The sequence below is a fragment of the Takifugu flavidus genome, chromosome 13, assembly GCF_003711565.1.
Source record: "Takifugu flavidus isolate HTHZ2018 chromosome 13, ASM371156v2, whole genome shotgun sequence".
In the NCBI taxonomy this organism is placed as follows: Eukaryota; Metazoa; Chordata; class Actinopteri; order Tetraodontiformes; family Tetraodontidae; genus Takifugu; species Takifugu flavidus.
This window is the reverse complement of record NC_079532.1, coordinates 8,650,244-8,666,875: the sequence shown is the minus strand read 5'-3', so window position 1 is coordinate 8,666,875 and position 16,632 is coordinate 8,650,244. Positions and strand designations below refer to the sequence as shown.

General features: G+C 46.7%; 3 protein-coding genes across 3 annotated transcripts; all 3 read left to right on the top strand.

Annotated features, from left to right (window-relative positions):
* Positions 1 to 21: 21 nt before the first annotated feature.
* Positions 22 to 4,792, top strand: ctdspl2a (CTD (carboxy-terminal domain, RNA polymerase II, polypeptide A) small phosphatase like 2a). Its single transcript, XM_057051300.1, has 13 exons — positions 22 to 284; positions 1,277 to 1,488; positions 1,600 to 1,735; positions 1,817 to 1,963; positions 2,076 to 2,303; positions 2,609 to 2,702; positions 2,807 to 2,918; positions 2,999 to 3,085; positions 3,162 to 3,224; positions 3,310 to 3,389; positions 3,461 to 3,587; positions 3,663 to 3,758; positions 3,823 to 4,792. Exons 2-13 carry the CDS (start codon positions 1,300 to 1,302, stop codon positions 3,886 to 3,888), a joined length of 1,425 nt encoding a protein of 474 aa, XP_056907280.1. The 5' UTR covers positions 22 to 284; positions 1,277 to 1,299; the 3' UTR covers positions 3,889 to 4,792.
* Positions 4,793 to 5,203: 411 nt separating this feature from the next.
* Positions 5,204 to 9,587, top strand: gnb5a (guanine nucleotide binding protein (G protein), beta 5a). Its single transcript, XM_057051307.1, has 11 exons — positions 5,204 to 5,447; positions 6,617 to 6,753; positions 6,856 to 6,897; positions 7,082 to 7,158; positions 7,239 to 7,371; positions 7,555 to 7,698; positions 7,779 to 7,870; positions 7,962 to 8,010; positions 8,082 to 8,178; positions 8,296 to 8,462; positions 8,557 to 9,587. The coding sequence occupies exons 1-11, from the start codon at positions 5,312 to 5,314 to the stop codon at positions 8,566 to 8,568; spliced, it is 1,086 nt and encodes a 361-aa protein (XP_056907287.1). The 5' UTR covers positions 5,204 to 5,311; the 3' UTR covers positions 8,569 to 9,587.
* Positions 9,588 to 10,000: 413 nt separating this feature from the next.
* Positions 10,001 to 16,631, top strand: ap4e1 (adaptor related protein complex 4 subunit epsilon 1). The gene is made up of 21 exons (XM_057050834.1): positions 10,001 to 10,341; positions 10,636 to 10,707; positions 10,805 to 10,928; positions 11,025 to 11,098; positions 11,177 to 11,298; positions 11,385 to 11,544; positions 11,635 to 11,801; positions 11,878 to 11,951; positions 12,026 to 12,148; positions 12,225 to 12,334; positions 12,413 to 12,556; positions 12,683 to 12,791; positions 12,887 to 13,005; positions 13,202 to 13,507; positions 13,607 to 13,718; positions 13,795 to 13,933; positions 14,171 to 14,426; positions 14,529 to 15,062; positions 15,157 to 15,344; positions 15,419 to 15,570; positions 15,650 to 16,631. Exons 1-21 carry the CDS (start codon positions 10,201 to 10,203, stop codon positions 15,808 to 15,810), a joined length of 3,387 nt encoding a protein of 1,128 aa, XP_056906814.1. The 5' UTR covers positions 10,001 to 10,200; the 3' UTR covers positions 15,811 to 16,631.
* Position 16,632: the final 1 nt, after the last annotated feature.

Genomic DNA, 16,632 nt, shown 5'->3' with positions numbered 1-16,632 from the left:
CGTTCGCGCGGGCGCGCGCGCACATTTTCCTGTCGTTTCCGCCGCGCGCCGCCACGTCGGTTTCCGTCCGCGTGTGCGTGTCGCATTCTCCTGCGCACCACTAACGTTATGTTTGGGATGAGGCGGGAAATGGCGCCCGCAGACACGGTTAACCAGTGACTGCCGACACGCAAACCCCGCTGGCAGCAGCAACCACGGACTGACCTCTAACGGAGGCCGCCACCTTCGCGGCGGTAGAAGCCGAAAGACCCGCGTCGTCTTTGGAAGCGCCCCGTCGACCGTCGGTAGGTGAGAATCGGCGTCGACATGTAAACAAAAAATATGTCTTCTGCTAATTAGCGGCTAAAGTTAGCTAGCGAAGGGGGCGTAGTCTGGAGACTGAAAATAGCCATTGAAGCGAACAAAATGACGCAAGAGCGTAGCTAACGCTAGCTTCCTGATGTTCGCTGAATTTCGGGACAGTTTGCCGAATTAACACGTGAAAATTCACGGACGGGCGGGCGGTGTGCGCCGCTGCAGTACATGTACATACGGTTGCAGCATCAATTTTGCTGTCGTTTGCGTTTTGTTAGCTCGAAATGCTAACCGCTAGCCACGGAATCCACATACAGCATCTGTGTAGAGGTTGCGGGGATACGCGTCGCCACCACGAACCGGCAGCGGCAAATTTGGATTGTGGCTGCCTTAAACCTGGCCGGGTGGGGGGAGAAATATGGCTTTTAATGCTGATTCCAGCTGCCGCTTAATGCTAACCATAGCTGACGTTGTTGTCAGTCTATGCGCTGTTACATAACGATGTTCGGCATCGCTCTTACTTGATAGACAGTTTTCTACAGATGTTGTAACACCCCTGATCACATTTTTATTCCATGCTAAAGCACGTTTCTACTGCTAAGTATGTAGATTCGGTTTCAACATTGCCGCGACTGTCTGTCTAACCTGTCCGCCCACTATGCTCACCGGTCCGGCTGGTCTAGATGTGGTTCTGAAAGCCCTCTGCACTGAATTACTTTGTCAATTGTGAAAAGCATCCGTTGGTTCCGTTTACACCGCACCCTTATTTCCACGACTACACCACGTCCTGACATCCAATGTTGTTACAAGAAGTGAAAACAGGAAGTGAAAAATAGTAAACAGGAGTTGGTGATGCTGAAACTGTTGCCACTGTCTGACATTTACGTGACCCTCATCGTATGAGGAGGAGTCCAGTTGCCTTCCTGAAATGGTTGACGGTGAAACCAGGTTTAACCTTATTGTTGCCCCCGTCTCCGGGCAGGTTTTTCTATGTGATGCTGGAGCATGATGAGGCTGAGAGTGCGTAAAGCTCCTCAGCAGCCAGTCTCAGGACGACGGAACCACCCATCCCAGGCCAAACGGAAACACTGTGAAGTGGAGCCATCCGCGGTCAGAGGTCCAGGCAAAATGCAGAAGAATGAAACAGGCCTGCTCTCCACCATCAAAAAAATCATCCGTGGAAATGCTGTCAAGGTGGGTGCTGGTGCGAACGACTGAATAGTGCCCCGACATCAGTGATTTATTCCTTCATATCTGTAAACGATCTTTGCGTCCTTCACCGTTTGCTTCTGCCCGTTGATTCAGGTGGAGCAGGACATCCCTACCAAGAGGAGTCGTATTGATTGCCAGCCTGAGAGTGATCTAATTACTTCTACACCACAGCCTAGAGGCCTTTCCAGCAAATCCGTCTCCAGAGGTTGCAGGAAGCATCCCGCTAAAGGTGCCGCTTCTTCTGAACAGACGACATCGGGACGTGTTCCTTGATTGCCGTTGCCTTGCAGCACATATGTTGTTGTTTCAGATTCAATGACCTGCAACAGTAAACCACTAAAGCCAAACGGTAAACTTGAGACCGCCGTTGAGGCCGCCAACAGCCCGCCACGCACCACCCTGCTCGGGACCATCTTCTCTCCTGTCTACAACTTCTTCTCAGCAGCAACAAAAACTGGTAAAACAACTTCCCTGTGGCACAACTGTGCACGGCTACAAAGATTTTAAAAAAACGAAACCCTTTGGAATCGTTTTCCTCTGAACGCTGCTGGGATTTCCCGTCGTTTCAGCCACTCCTGGCTCGGATTCTCCAGGCCAGGCCATGGAAGCGGAGGAGATCATGAAGCAGCTGGACATCGAGCAGGCTGAAGAAATGCCAAGCAGCACTCTCACGTCCACGGAGGCCATCACCTCGTGCCACATGGCCCCCGTCTTACCGCAGAGGCTTCAGATAAGCTCTGATTCAACCGTAGAAGAAGGAGAAATAGTCACTGAGACAGACATGCCACCGTTGACAGGTCAGACCTCCCTGCGACTCGTGCTGTTGATGAGCTTTGCACGCGTCCTTTTAATGCCCAGGGTGTTATTTATACATAAATATATAGCAAACCTTTGCTCTGCCCTTCTTTAGTAAGGTTGTATCATCTGAAAACATTCAGCGACCTTCAGAAAACCTCATAGACATTTGAATTAGTTTAACTTTGCCATAAGCACAACATTATGAGCATTGATTAGATCTCTGGTTAACTGATTGACGAATGGATAAATTACGACCGGAGAGGCTCCCTTTGCTTCGTTCCTCTTAACATTTTCACACTTTCAGCTCCGGGTTGCATGCCAGACGGTGGTTACCCGCACATGCTACCTCCAGCTCCTGCAGAAACCTCGTATGAGGAGGACTGGGAAGTTTTTGATCCGTGAGTACAAACTGTTGACACGTTCGCCACTAGATGGCGACGCCAATATCCTGTGTTCTCCTCCATCTCCATTACATCTAGTTATTTGTCCCCTCTCCTTCCAGTTACTTCTTCATCAAGCACGTGCCTCCTCTGACAGAAGAGCAGTTAACACGCAAGCCGGCGCTACCTTTGAAAACGCGCAGCACTCCGGAGTTCTCCCTGGTCCTGGATCTGGTGAGCAGAAGGCGCTGCCTGGGATCAACCCACCTGTGGTGTTTTTGCACGCTCGCTGACGTCCTGCCTTCTGTTGTCAGGATGAAACTCTCGTCCACTGTAGTTTGAATGAACTCGAAGACGCGGCCTTGACCTTCCCTGTGCTCTTTCAAGATGTAATATACCAGGTCGGTCGCCTCACTTCCTGTCTGTGATTGAAGGCCTGGCGTCTCTTTGACAGCTGCTCTTCTCCCCCCGCTGCAGGTTTATGTCCGACTGAGGCCGTTTTTCCGCGAGTTCCTCGAGCGCATGTGTCAGAAGTATGAGGTGAGGGTTTTGGTTCTCCCTCCACGTGACCCTGGATGCACAGAAACGCGTCGGCCTTTAGCTGCTGTCTGTTGAACCTTTTCAGATCATTCTCTTCACGGCCTCTAAGAAAGTCTACGCTGACAAGCTGCTGAACATCCTGGATCCAAGGAAGCAGCTGGTCAGGTGAGTGACGGCCCACCCGAGTCCAGGACGTCAGGCTCCCGCCCCTGACGCTTCCCTCGCTGTGTCCTCAGGCACAGGCTGTTCCGTGAGCACTGCGTGTGCGTCCAGGGGAACTACATCAAAGACCTGAACATCCTGGGTCGGGATCTCTCCAAGACCATCATCATCGACAACTCACCGCAAGCCTTCGCCTATCAGGTAAAACGCGGCCCACGGCCACGACGTGTCCGCGCGACCTTGGCTCGGCTCCACAGCGGCTTGTTTGTTTTCCAGCTCTCCAACGGGATCCCCATCGAGAGCTGGTTCATGGACAGGAACGACAACGAGCTGGAGAAGCTGGTTCCTTTCCTGGAGAGCCTGGTGGAGCTGGTAGGTGGTTGTGAGGTGCTGCCTGCTTCCTCTGTGGTCCGGGACTGAATGGTGTGTGTTGCAGAACGAGGACGTCAGACCGCACATCCGTAAACGCTTCCGCCTGCACGACCTCCTCCCTCCGGACTGAAGGCGCCGGCGGAGGGACGGCGGCCCCGGCTGAAGCATTCATGGATTTCTTCGATTATGATGAATATACATTTTTACACAACGCAAAAAAAGAAAAAAAAGAAAAAGTAACGCGACGCCCGAGTGGGGAGAGAGAGGAGGTGTTTTTTGGACTTTGGGGGCGGGGTTTTGTCTTTTGAAGATGATTTCGAATTGACAAAAGTGAATGTCACAAACACGTGTTGGATTTTAAGGACCTCGGCGTCCAGTCGAACCTGTATAATCTTCGATCTCGCCTGTAAATACCTGTACATAGCACCTTTTTTTCTTAAAAGGTTTTTAATTTTTTCATCTGATTTAGTACGTTGTTTTTTTTCTCCCCCCTTCTTTGCTTTTATAAAACGGAGCCGACGGTAAATTGTTAGTGTTTGAAGTTGTTGAGCAGCTCTTCTGTTGTTACTCCTGTGATGTTTTACTCTCCACTTGCAGTTGTCTTTAATAAGGTGCCGTTCAAAAAGGAAGAATCCGAAGTATCACTGGGAGGGGGACGTTCCTCAAGTCGCGCGTTAGATTCGAGTACAGACTGAACACGAGGCCACGGTGGCTGGACTCTCCCGTCTGGAGGCGCGTGCCTGGACGCTGACCTCCTCTCCGCGGAGGCGTGTTATTGCACTTTGGTATTTCAGCCCTTTGAAAGTAAAATGTGGTCACTTTTCTACACGAGTGTGTCGCCTCGGGTGGTCACCGGAGGCTCAAATGGAAGTGTAGCACCAGCAAATTAACCCTTTTGTTTTTCTGGAATCTTGTTTCCGGGCCTGTCTCGTATGTGGAATCTTTACGGATAAGGAATCACCTGTTATCGGCTAATGAACGACCACTCCTGTTGTATTCAGTGTTACTTGAAAAATAAATACATTTTTATAGGACCTGCAAAGTGTCTTATTGAAAACACACACAAAAAAACAACCCAAAACTCTGTGAGCCAATAAAACAAAATCACCAACTGATCATTTTACACCCACAATTTAAGAGATAAAACCTCTGAAATGAACGTTTTTCTAAATGATTCATTTTCAAAGTCGCCTCTTTTGACAACGTTGCAGTAAAAACATAAACGCGGATGATTAGTCGCATCCCGACTCCGGCGACAGCCACATCTGTCGCTCGCAGCTCATGAGGGCAACATCTGTACTCCCTCCAGATGTTCCGCATCTGGATTCCTCACGCCGCCGTTTGACGCGCACACCGGGGCCATGTCGTGGGCCTACCTGCAGAGGGAGCCCGTGCAGCGGGGGCAGCAGCAGCATCCCCCCCCCCCCTTCTCCTCCCCCCTCCCGTAAACTGGAGGAGCATCTTCTCCCCGTGACGTCATGACAGCAGCATCAGCTGTTAGCTCCGCTTTAAGCCCTTTTCGCCGCCGATCGCCGCCCGCATAAAGGAAATATATGAAATCCCCTCAACTCCCTGAAATGGCGACACCGGAGGTACAGCTGAACGAGACTCTGGCCCACCTGAAGACGGAGTCGGAGACGCTGAAGTCCAAGCTGGAGGAGGAGAGGGCGAAGCTGCACGATGTCGAGCGTGAGTGCTGAAAATGGAGAGGCCTCCTGCAGCCCTGCGCACGGACAGCGAGCGCGCTCGGGCGGCCCAGAGCCTCCGTGCACACCCGTAGATTGGTGCCTCTCAACTGGAGGAGACTGGGACAGTTTTTCCGCTGTAAATGGCGTCTCGGCAATAAGCGCGTGCGTGTGCGTGTCAGGGCTGATCTGCTGCTAACTTTAGCCTCACATCTGACTAAATAGGGATAAAAATCACGCACTGAAGTCATATCTGCGATAGATCCCGCTCCTTTACAGCACCCTGGCGTTAAAGACGTGCACGCACGGTCTTTTTTCAGACATTTTGTGGCGGTCATTAACCTCCGTGAAGTGTTTTTGTCTCCCTAATGGGCAGATAGTTCTATAAATACTGATGCGCCCCCCTCCCTGGGGCTTTATCCTTATTCCGCTGTTGTTTTTTTTCCTACAGGGGCCCTTTAAGGACAAGCTTTGTGATTCTTTAAGATTAATGATCACTTTAATAGTATAAAAAAAGAAAATTCAAGTTTCGGTACCTGTTATATCTACAATAAATCAGAAAACACTCATGGATGCAGTCATCCAGGGAAATAACATAAACAGTAAATAAGTAAATGTCGATCTTTGAAGACCGCGTCCATTTCAATACAAAATACTTAAATCCTAAGTTGTAAAACTCCAGCAGAAATGTGACTCTTAAAAGGTAAACAAGATCCCACAACTGAATTGTTTGTTTATATTGATGTTACCAGGAGGCGGAACAGTTCCCATAATTTAACGTAAAAAGGTTGCTTTTAAAACGGAATCTTGAATTAATGAAATTTAACATAGCCACTCAATCGATGTGTCTTCACGAGTACTGAAATTCCCGCATAATTAAAATTTAAATTGCCTAATTAACTTCTGCTTTATATGGTTTAAGATGCTAAATTCATGTTTTTATACCACAATTTCCCATTTATTTGTACAGATGTCAACCTCCCCTGTTGTGCCACATTTCCACCACAGAGGGCGCCACACCCCCACATATGTTGCAGATTATCCTTAGCGCCTTTTCAAAGCTCATAAGATAAATATTCATATGATATGATAGAATATAGTTCATTTGCTCGGTGTGTCAATGGGAGGACTTGGCAGATTGATCAGGTGATGTTCAATTTTTTCTGTGTCCAGTGCATCAAGTGGCCGAGAAGGTGGAAGGCCTGGGCCAGTTTGTCATGAAGACACGGAGGACTCTGAAGGGACACGGCAACAAGGTGCTGTGTATGGACTGGTGCAAGGACAAGAGGAGGATCGTCAGCTCCTCTCAGGTCACACACACTTTGATTACTTCAATGTTTTGATTTGAACTTGACCGAAAAAGACATTTCTGACTGTGTGTGTGTCCGTTCATGTCTGATCACTGGGTGCAGGATGGAAAAGTGATAGTTTGGGATGCTTTCACCACCAACAAGGTGAGTTGTAGAGATCTTATTATTGAGAAAATGTATTCATTTATTTTGGCTACATGGGGATGAAACTGCTACTGGGGTTGAAAATAATGTAAAATGCTAATGTCTGACCGTGCTTTTTTAATTAACACTGCATAAAGACAAAGATTTCAGGGGCTTATTCATCGTTTTCCTTTGATGTTCATAGGAACACGCTGTAACAATGCCGTGTACCTGGGTGATGGCCTGTGCCTACGCTCCATCTGGCTGTGCTGTAGCTTGTGGGTGAGTGTTTTATGCTGTTTGTACACCTTAATGTTCTTTATAAACTGTCTTTCTTACCTTTCTTCCTGTCTTTCTCTCAGGGGCCTGGATAATAAATGCTCCGTGTATCCTCTGTCGCTGGATAAGAACGAGAACCTGGCTGCCAAGAAGAAGTCCGTGGCCATGCACACAAACTACCTGTCTGCTTGTAGCTTCACCAACTCAGACATGCAGGTAACAACCCTCCCCTTTTATTGAATAGTTCCCCTGCCCTGCCCGTCTCAGGAAACATCCTCCTACTGAACACCAACAGCAGCCAGCGTGGTTCTGCTTTGATGTACTGATCATGTGATCAGGAAGGAGCGTCCCTTTATAAAAACGGCTTTATTCTTCCTCCTCGCTGCGCTTGCTTCGAAGATCCTGACGTCCAGCGGGGACGGGACCTGTGCACTGTGGGACGTGGAGAGTGGGCAGCTGCTGCAGAGCTTCCACGGGCACGCGGCCGACGTGCTCTGTCTGGATCTGGCTCCATCCGAAACTGGAAACACCTTTGTGTCAGGGGTGAGAAAGCGTCCCCCTCCTTCCTCTTTCCAGCTCCCGCTGCAGCCGCATTTAAACTGTTGTTTTTTCTCCTGTTGCAGGGCTGCGATAAGAAGGCCAACGTGTGGGACATGCGCTCAGGACAGTGCATTCAGTCCTTCGAAACGCACGAATCAGACATAAATAGCGTGCGGTGAGTACCAGCGAATGCTAAATTACATATGCACGGGCGTCGAGGTGTTTAATCCCCATAAAGGAAGACATTTTTCTCTTTGTTTGAACAGTTACTATCCCAGCGGAGATGCATTTGCCTCTGGCTCAGACGACGCTACTGTAAGTTACCAGAACTGCAGGTTTAAGTCATAGTGCACCAGAACCCAAGCTGAAGATTCTGCTTGTTACAGTGCCGCCTGTACGACCTGAGGGCAGACAGAGAGGTGGCAATTTACTCCAAAGAGAGCATCATATTCGGGGTTTCCAGTGTTGATTTCTCTCTCAGTGGTAAGAAATGTTTCCTGTTATTCTCTGTATAAAAAAAAAGGCAACCCGTTACTGGTGTTAACCATTTAATTATAGAGTCAATGAGACAGAAGGGGCTAATTTCTTTCAATCTCTCAGGGCGGCTACTGTTCGGCGGCTACAATGACTACACCATAAACGTTTGGGATGTTCTAAAAGGAACGCGGGTCTCTATTCTGTTTGGACACGAGAACCGCGTCAGCACGTTGCGCGTTTCGCCTGACGGGACGGCCTTCTGTACGGGTTCATGGGACCACACCCTTCGGGTAAGAGGCGTCAGCATTCTTATCTAACAAGTTCATTTGAATTGTTGTGATAGAATAATGTAATTTCTGCTGTTTGTTGTGTTTTTTTTCCTAGATCTGGGCTTAGGGATGAAGCTGCATGTAGGATTTATGGTTGTAGGACACGCAGAGTACACACTGTTGTTGCTAGAGTACAATCACAGCGATAGACACTAAGCTTGGTTGTACATATCCATATGACAATATCTATAAGACTGTATTCTCCTGTCCCATGGCCAGGGTTCATTTACATATATCCAAGCTTAATTTAGGAAAATCTCATCATATATGGCAAAATAACTGGAAGAGAAACGCAGTACTTATCTTCACAACTTAAGATGTAAAATGTATATTTCAGAAAAATACGATAGTGACTAGCACCAGTATAGGGTAGAAATGACTTGATGTATCGTATGTGGCCATATCAAAAGATGATCTTATTTAGTTCATTTATTTATTTTGCACAGATAAATACGAAGGCATTGCAACTGGTTAGAAATATGAGAATTAGCAAGTGTTGTTGAGATGTGACCTCTGGCTCTCTCTAAGGGAGGGGTGCTGGGATGTTTGAGTTAATGCAGATTCATTTGTTGACCTGTGAAAAGTGATTATTTGTCTTTAGAAAAATAAAAAAGATTCCCCGCACATGAAGGTGTCTGCATAAACAGAGCAAACCTTGTTCAAACTGAAAGTCCACGTCTGAGGGGACATTTGTGATTCTAATTCCCCTCTTTGCACAATAAATTCTTGCTCCTGTCATTTACACTTCCTGCCAATCCTAAAGCACATTTATAGAATATATTGAAAATTTGCATCACTGAGTTTCCATCCACACTGATTTCAAAAGAACAAAAACACCATTTGCCTCCAGCTGTGGAGGCCTTCTCCTGCTCTATGTGCACATCCAGACACTGTGAACCTGTGCTCCCCCCACTAGATATATTATAACTAATTTATAGAACCATTGTTAAATCTTAGAATGTATACCTTTTCCTTCACTTGTCCGATGGCTGTACTTTAATATTTATTGTCTTTTTTTGTAGCTCTGTACAGTTAAATGAGCAACTGTTTATCAAAACTACAAAATAAATTGAGTTTGGAATATCACCATTAGCTTTTGCTCCTTTTTATTGTCTATGCAGTAATACATGAACACAGTCTCCCACATTGTTCTTCTTTGCTTAAACTTTGCTGCCTATTCGTCCCTCACTTGGTGCCACACACCCGCACACGCACACGCACACGAAGAAGGTAGCTCAAGTGGATTTGTGTGTGCTGATTTTATAACGCAACAATGGAAACCTCAGTCAAGTTCAAAGGGTGAACGTTCCATCCATACTTTAACCTACAAATGATTAATAAGTGTTAAGTCGGTGTGCAGCCTACATATCTAAATCCATTCATTTATTATAGAACTGTTTTATTCATAATTTACTCCTATTCTCGTTCTGCTATGCCACTGTCCGTTTTTTAATTTATAATAAAGTTTCTTCAAAAGGAAGCGGAAGTGACATCATCTATGAGCTTTAGCTCGCCGCTGAATCAAAACAATGGCCGACTAACAAGCTAGTGTTTCACGTCTTTTGGTCTTTCACAGCGTTCCCTGACGAAACATTCTTTAAAAGTGTGTAATAAACTGTTGCTGGGATGGACAGATGATCCCCTGAGTGTGTTGTAAAGGACAACGGCCCACTGATAAGCCTTGTTTTCTGGCTGCAACATGAGCGATGTGGTGGAGAAGACCCTGACAGCTCTGCCGAGCCTGCTGTCTTTGGACTCTCAGCCCGGTTCGGCTAAACTGTCATCGTCCTCGAAACTTGGAAGCCTTATTAGAGGAATCACCGAGTTAACTTCAAAACATGTGAGTCTGTCTTTAGAACCGGAACCGAGGTGAAAAAGCGAGTTGGGCTCGGAGCTTCCTAAACGCAACATGTTAAGTAAAAGGAATATTTTTACAAAACAAAAAACAAAAAAATTGTTTGTTTTTCTTTTGTGTTTTGAAAAATGCTGTTGTGGAATTTACCAGTTTCACTGAAAAGTTGCAAAGCATTCCATCATGTTCGGTGTTTAACAGTCCCCATTGGGAAGAGTAAAACCTTTGCACCCCCTGGAAATCCTGTCTTTCCAAGATATCCTTAAATTTCTCTCACTTCAGGAGGAGCAAAAGCTTATAGAGGCCGAGCTTACATCCATCAAAGAACAAGTGTCTTCCCCGCACAACTCAATGGTATTATTATACAGAGTTTCCCATTTTTCCTGCCCAACAAGCCACATAAATGTGTCTGTTGCCTTAAAATCTTGAGGTGTTTCATATCTTCCTGCAGAGGCAGATGAAGGAGCTCATGGTTAGAGCAATCTACTGTGAAATGCTGGGCTACGACGCCTCATTTGCCTATATTCACGCTATCAAACTGGCTCAACAGGGCACTGCTTTGGAAAAAAGAGTGGGTATGTTGTTTTGAATATTGTTTAAGATGAGCATAAAGACATTTTTGCTCCGAATCTTGTCGAGGTTGGAGGGAAGTAATTGGGTGTTCTTTGCAGGTTATCTTGCTGTGTCTTTGTTTCTGAATGAAAGTCACGAGCTGCTGCTTCTCCTTGTGAACACAGTATTAAAGGTGGATTCTTTTTTTCTCTGACAAAACTTGTTATTTGTGTCCTGAGGATGAATAGTTAATGTGGCTGGTATTTTTTAGGATCTTCAGAGCACCAACCTTATTGAAGTGTGCATGGCTCTCACTGTTGTGAGTCAGATTTTCCCCAAAGATATGATTCCTGCCATCCTTCCTCTGGTCGAGGAGAAACTTAATAACCCAAAGTAAGGGATGTTTTTATTTTGTAACATGAGCAAGATAAATCTCCTTGAATCTTATTATTTACATGCTTTTTCCTGTGTGTTTGCAGAGAAATTATTCGAAGAAAAGCAGTATTGGCACTGTATAAATTCTATCTAATCGCTCCAACTCAAGTTCAGCACATCCCCAACAAGTTTCGCAAAGCTCTGTGTGACAAGGACCCCGGTGTGATGACGGCATCACTCCACATCTACCTACAAATGATCCAGGTTCTTAGCTTTTCTTGGCTCTTAACTCAACACGTGTTTGATGAACATTGGTGCAGTACAATCACCTTGTTTGTTTGGTCTTTGTTACAGGAGAATCCAGAAAGTTACAAAGACCTGACCTCAAGTATTGTCACTATACTGAAGCAAGTGGTGGGAGGAAAGTTACCAATTGATTTTAACTATCACAGTGTCCCTGCACCGTGGCTGCAAATTCAGCTCCTTAGAATACTCGCTCTACTTGGGAAAAATGACCAGAGGTAATTACTCATCTTACCAGCTGAAGGACTGAATAGTAAAACTCTTCTGTAGCTCTGCCCATCTTTTTTTTCACAGTACAAGTGAAATAATGTATGAGGTCCTTGACGAGTCTTTGCAAAGGGCAGAGATGAATCATAACATCACCTATGGTACGTGTCTGGTTATTTGATGTGACGTAATTTCTGTATCAGCTGCTCGTTTTACTCTTTTTTCCCCCCCTCAGCAATATTATACGAGTGTGTAAAATGCATTTACACAGTTTACCCCAAGTCGGAGCTTCTGGAAAAAGCTGCAAAGTGCATCGGCAACTTTATTTTGTCACCAAAGATAAACCTCAAATATCTTGGTAAGAAGCAATTCTTTGATTTAGGAGCTCTCTCCAAGGTTCAGTGTAGTAAGTCAGTGTGTTCTGTGTAACAAAGGCTTGAAGGCTCTCACCTACGTGGTTCAGCAGGATCCTAAACTGGCCCTACAGCATCAGATGACCATCATAGAATGTCTCGACCACACTGACCTCATCATCAAGCGTGAGGTGAGGGAGATGCGCGTCATGGCTGGCTTGTGATATTTGTTTTTACTCATAACGGGGATTTTTTCCTCATTCTCGTAGACACTGGAGCTGCTCTTTCGAATCACAAACTCCCAGAATGTCACAGTCATTGTTGAGAAGATGCTGGAGTTCCTACGCACCAGTAAAGACGACTACGCCACCACTGACTTAGTGGGGAAGGTGTCAGAATTGGCAGAAAAATATCCTTTCAACACCAGTGTGAAAATGCTAAAGTCTGTTTTTTTTTAATGTCACATGTGAGGTTTTCCTGTGTTGGCTTTAAATATATAAATATAGCATCGTGTGGTTTCCTATAGTGTTTGTACATATGCCCCTGATAATGAATGGTTCATTGAGACCATGAACACGGTGTTTTCTTTGGGTGGAGACATGATGCACCCTGATCTCCCAAACAGCTTCGTGAAACTCCTCTCTGAGGGTGAGCTCGTGCCACATTTATACACTGTTTGATTTGCAGATTTCAGGTTAGCATTCTGACTCTGCTCTAACGCTGATTTCTTGGTTTTGGGCCAGGATTTGAAAGTGTTGAGGAGGACAGGAAGATGAAGCTGTTCGCAGTTGATTCTTACATTTCTCTGCTACAAGGGGAGCCTGAAAAACTGCCACAGCGCTTCCTCCAGGTCATTAGCTGGGTGAGTCTCATAGTTGTTCTGGGGCACTCATGAAATAACAGATATTGTCCATGTTTTACTTTTTGATGTTTGATGTCTTTTTGAGCAAATGTCCAACTTGACAGATTCAATTCTAATGAATCTGTTTCAGATAAAACATATTTTTTTAACTCCAAATGGACCCAATGCACATTCAGTGGCGTTCCCTCCTCTGCAGGTCCTGGGTGAATACTCCTGGCTGAAAGAGGACTTGGAACCAGACACAGTCCTGAAGCTGATGGCCAATCTGCTGGACTTGAAGAGCACCAGCAGTGAAACCAAGACCTGGGTCCTGTTGGCAATGGCTAAGCAGTGTGAGGGCGGCAGCACGGACGTCTCTGTGACCCGGAAGGTTTGTGAAACGTACAGCAGCTCCTTGGACACTGTGCTGAGGCAGAGAGCTCAGGAACTGCAGTACCTCAGCCAGGACTCTGAACTACAGGCCCGGGTGCTGCCTCGGGATGCCTCCAGGGAACCCTTGGAGGTAACAAAAGCATGCAGACCTGCAGGATTTCAGTATTACGTTCTGAGCGACGTATATTGAGAATTGAACCAGAACTTTGCAGCTGATGTGGGTTTCCAGGTGGATTCATCGCTGTCGTTCCTGGATGCATTTGTCTCGGAAGCGTTGGCTGCCGGTGCTGCTCCGTACAAGCCCCCCCATCAGCGGCAGGAGGAACTGGCTGAGGGCAAAGGTACGAGTCAAGAACGCAATGTCAGTCGGGTGGCAGATTTGTTTTGGCCTCTTCTTCACTGGTGTTTCTGCCTCAGCGTTGAGTCTGGAGCCGTACGGCCTGTCTCTGCCCATCAGCATGTCCTCCTGCAGCATCACTGACAGACAGTCGCCCACGCTGTTGTCCATCAGCTCTGGTCTCTCAGGCAACAGCGTAGACCGCTCACACAAAGGAGGGTATGTGAACGCTAACTTCATACATTGTGCTGTTCTGACTTCCTGCCAGATAGTGAGCCTGCGTTTACCTGTAGGGTTAGTTTATACTGTCACTTATCACTTTTCTGGCTTTTTTCCATTATCATTGTTGAAGTCACATCTGCTGTTCTGGATTTATTTAATTTTAATCCCAGTAATGTTTAACAAATGTAATGGATGTTAAAGAATTTCTATAGAATTTTTTTATTTTTTTTACAGTTCTACATCTCTGAACTTGGATGGTGTGAGGAGGGTGTGGGGGAAGGATGGCTACCTGGTAAAGAGAGAACCTGTGGAGGAGGTGGGCCAGGTTGAGGTTCCTTCCCTTCAGCTGTCCCCCAGCCTGGAGGCCGAGGCAGCAGACTCCCCCAGTCAGACCCCCACCTCTGAACCCACCCCCGATCTGGAGCCAGGGAAACAGCAACTAGCCTCCTCGCTGTTTGTCGGCCTGGCTTCCCACAGCTCCGTGTCTCTGGTCAGATTTCAAATCTATTTTGGGAGCAACAATGAAGTGAAAGCTCTTCAGCTTCCTGGACATGGTTTTATGCATCACTCTTGGTTCCTTTTTCTTCGACAGATGGGAAAGACTGAGGAGACCCCCCACCGTTTCAGAAGAAAAGCCAAAGTCTCAGACCCGTCCCAGGAGGGAACGTCAAGGTCTACGTTCGCTTCTTCCTGCTCGGTGGACAACTTCCTGTGTGAGAACCTTCTGGACCCCGAGTCGGCTGTTTCCTCCCCATCGCAGGCTTCCCAGCTCTCTCTGAGCCTCGGCACTACAAACGGCATCTGTGATGTGGAGTTCGCTGACAATAATGTGGAGGCAGAAAAGTCCGCTCCCGCTGTAGATGACCTCGCTAACGAAGGGACTGAACTGGCTCGTCGTGAGCAGCAGCAAACGCCCAAAGACTTTTGTCTCGGTTCTCATGTTCCTGCAGAGCTCAGGGGGCTCTCCCGCTCTGATATCGCCCCCCTGAGCTCCAACCAAAGCCTGGATGTCTCAGCCTGTCACGTGCAGAAAGAGGACGCCTTAGTTCTGCTTCTTTTCTTCTGTAACTGCTCTTCCTCGGACATTCAACGTATGCGCCTTGAACTCCACTCGGATGAACTGGAGGTGCAGTAATGATTGAATAGGTCCTCTGAGATGACGCCCTGTACTCATCATTGATCCCAGCGGTGTTTTTTTCCATGATTCATGATGGTTTCAGGTGTCCTGGTGTGGGGGCGTGATGCAGGAGGTGAGGAGTCACGCTGTAGCGGTGTGTCAGTCTTCGCTGATCGTGAAGAGGCCCTCAGTCCACGTGGAAGTGCGCGGGGTCGTTTCTTACTCTCTGCCTGCCGGGACACCTCTGTCACTGCAGTTCTCGTACAAACTTCCTCTCAGCAGCTTCATCAGGTGAAACCGTGTCTTCCGTTTTCCTCGCGGCTGTGGTGAGATGAGTTTTTCTGACCTCCGCCTGTTTTCTTCAGACCTCTGGCCATGTCCACCGAGGAGTACGGCAAAATGTGGCTGGACTTCTCACACGACACCAGGCAGAACCTGAAGCTGATAGGCGACAGCCTGGTGGACACTCTGAACGTGCTGACGAGCAAACTTCAGCTCCACGTGGTAGAAATCATAGGTAGCTGAGCGTCCCGATCAAAATGGGCGTTCCCAGGCGTTGATAAGTTTGACACTAAGTATTTTCTCCCTTGTTCCAGGTGTGGAGGGGATTGTAGCCTGCCAGCTGCTCCACAATCAGCCGTGTCTCCTGCACTGTCGCCTGCACGCAGGAGCTCTGGCGGTGTGGCTGCGCTCTCCGGTGCCCGAGCTGCCCGACTCCCTGATCTATCACTGTCAGAGAGTTCTAAACGAACACTGAACCATCTACGAACACTACGAACCATCTGGTTTGATCTGGAAAACAGCAGAATGCTTGAAATAATCTGACCGTGTGGCAGGTTTGAGACATCAGGTTTATTTTTTCAGCTTATCTGTGATGTTTCATGAAAACACTTTTGTCTTAAAGCGATGACGAGGTTCTAAATAATGACTTGAAGACTCGAACAAATGAGCTGAACACTGAGATTATCGGCTTCGTCCTTTATGAATTCATGTCTTTTACGACATAAACGTCACGTCAGTATTCGTCACTGTTCATGTACAGAGTTCATTCATCCACTGCAGACTCTCATTGGACTGTTTTTTTAGCCACTTTTTTCCAGTTCCAGAGGTGAATCTTGATTTTCTAGGAGCCTCAGCTATATTTTTAGCATGAAAAGTCAAATCATTGTAAAATGAAGGTTTAATATATCCAGAATTAGGACGCTGGTGATATTTTCTTCCTCTCAAACGTAGCGATGAAGTTCTATGCACGTGTGTTTTCAGGGGAGGTGTTTGTGGTCTGTTCTATTTTTTTATTAAAGTAGTATTTATTTGATTTATATTCTTACAGAACATATTTTTATCCAACTAATGCTTGATCATGATGCGTCACCTTTTTTAGTTTATTAGAGCTGCGTGATTTTTTTCATTACAGATGGAAAAAGGGTTTGAATCTGAACTTTAACCCAGCGCCTTACGTTCTGATGCCAAGGTGGCGCGTTGCTGTCGTGCCTGTGGTACAGAGAACTAGCGTGTATTCTCACAGTGCCCGTCGCCACATTCTGTGAACGCGTGAATAAATTCAAGAAATGGAAACTCG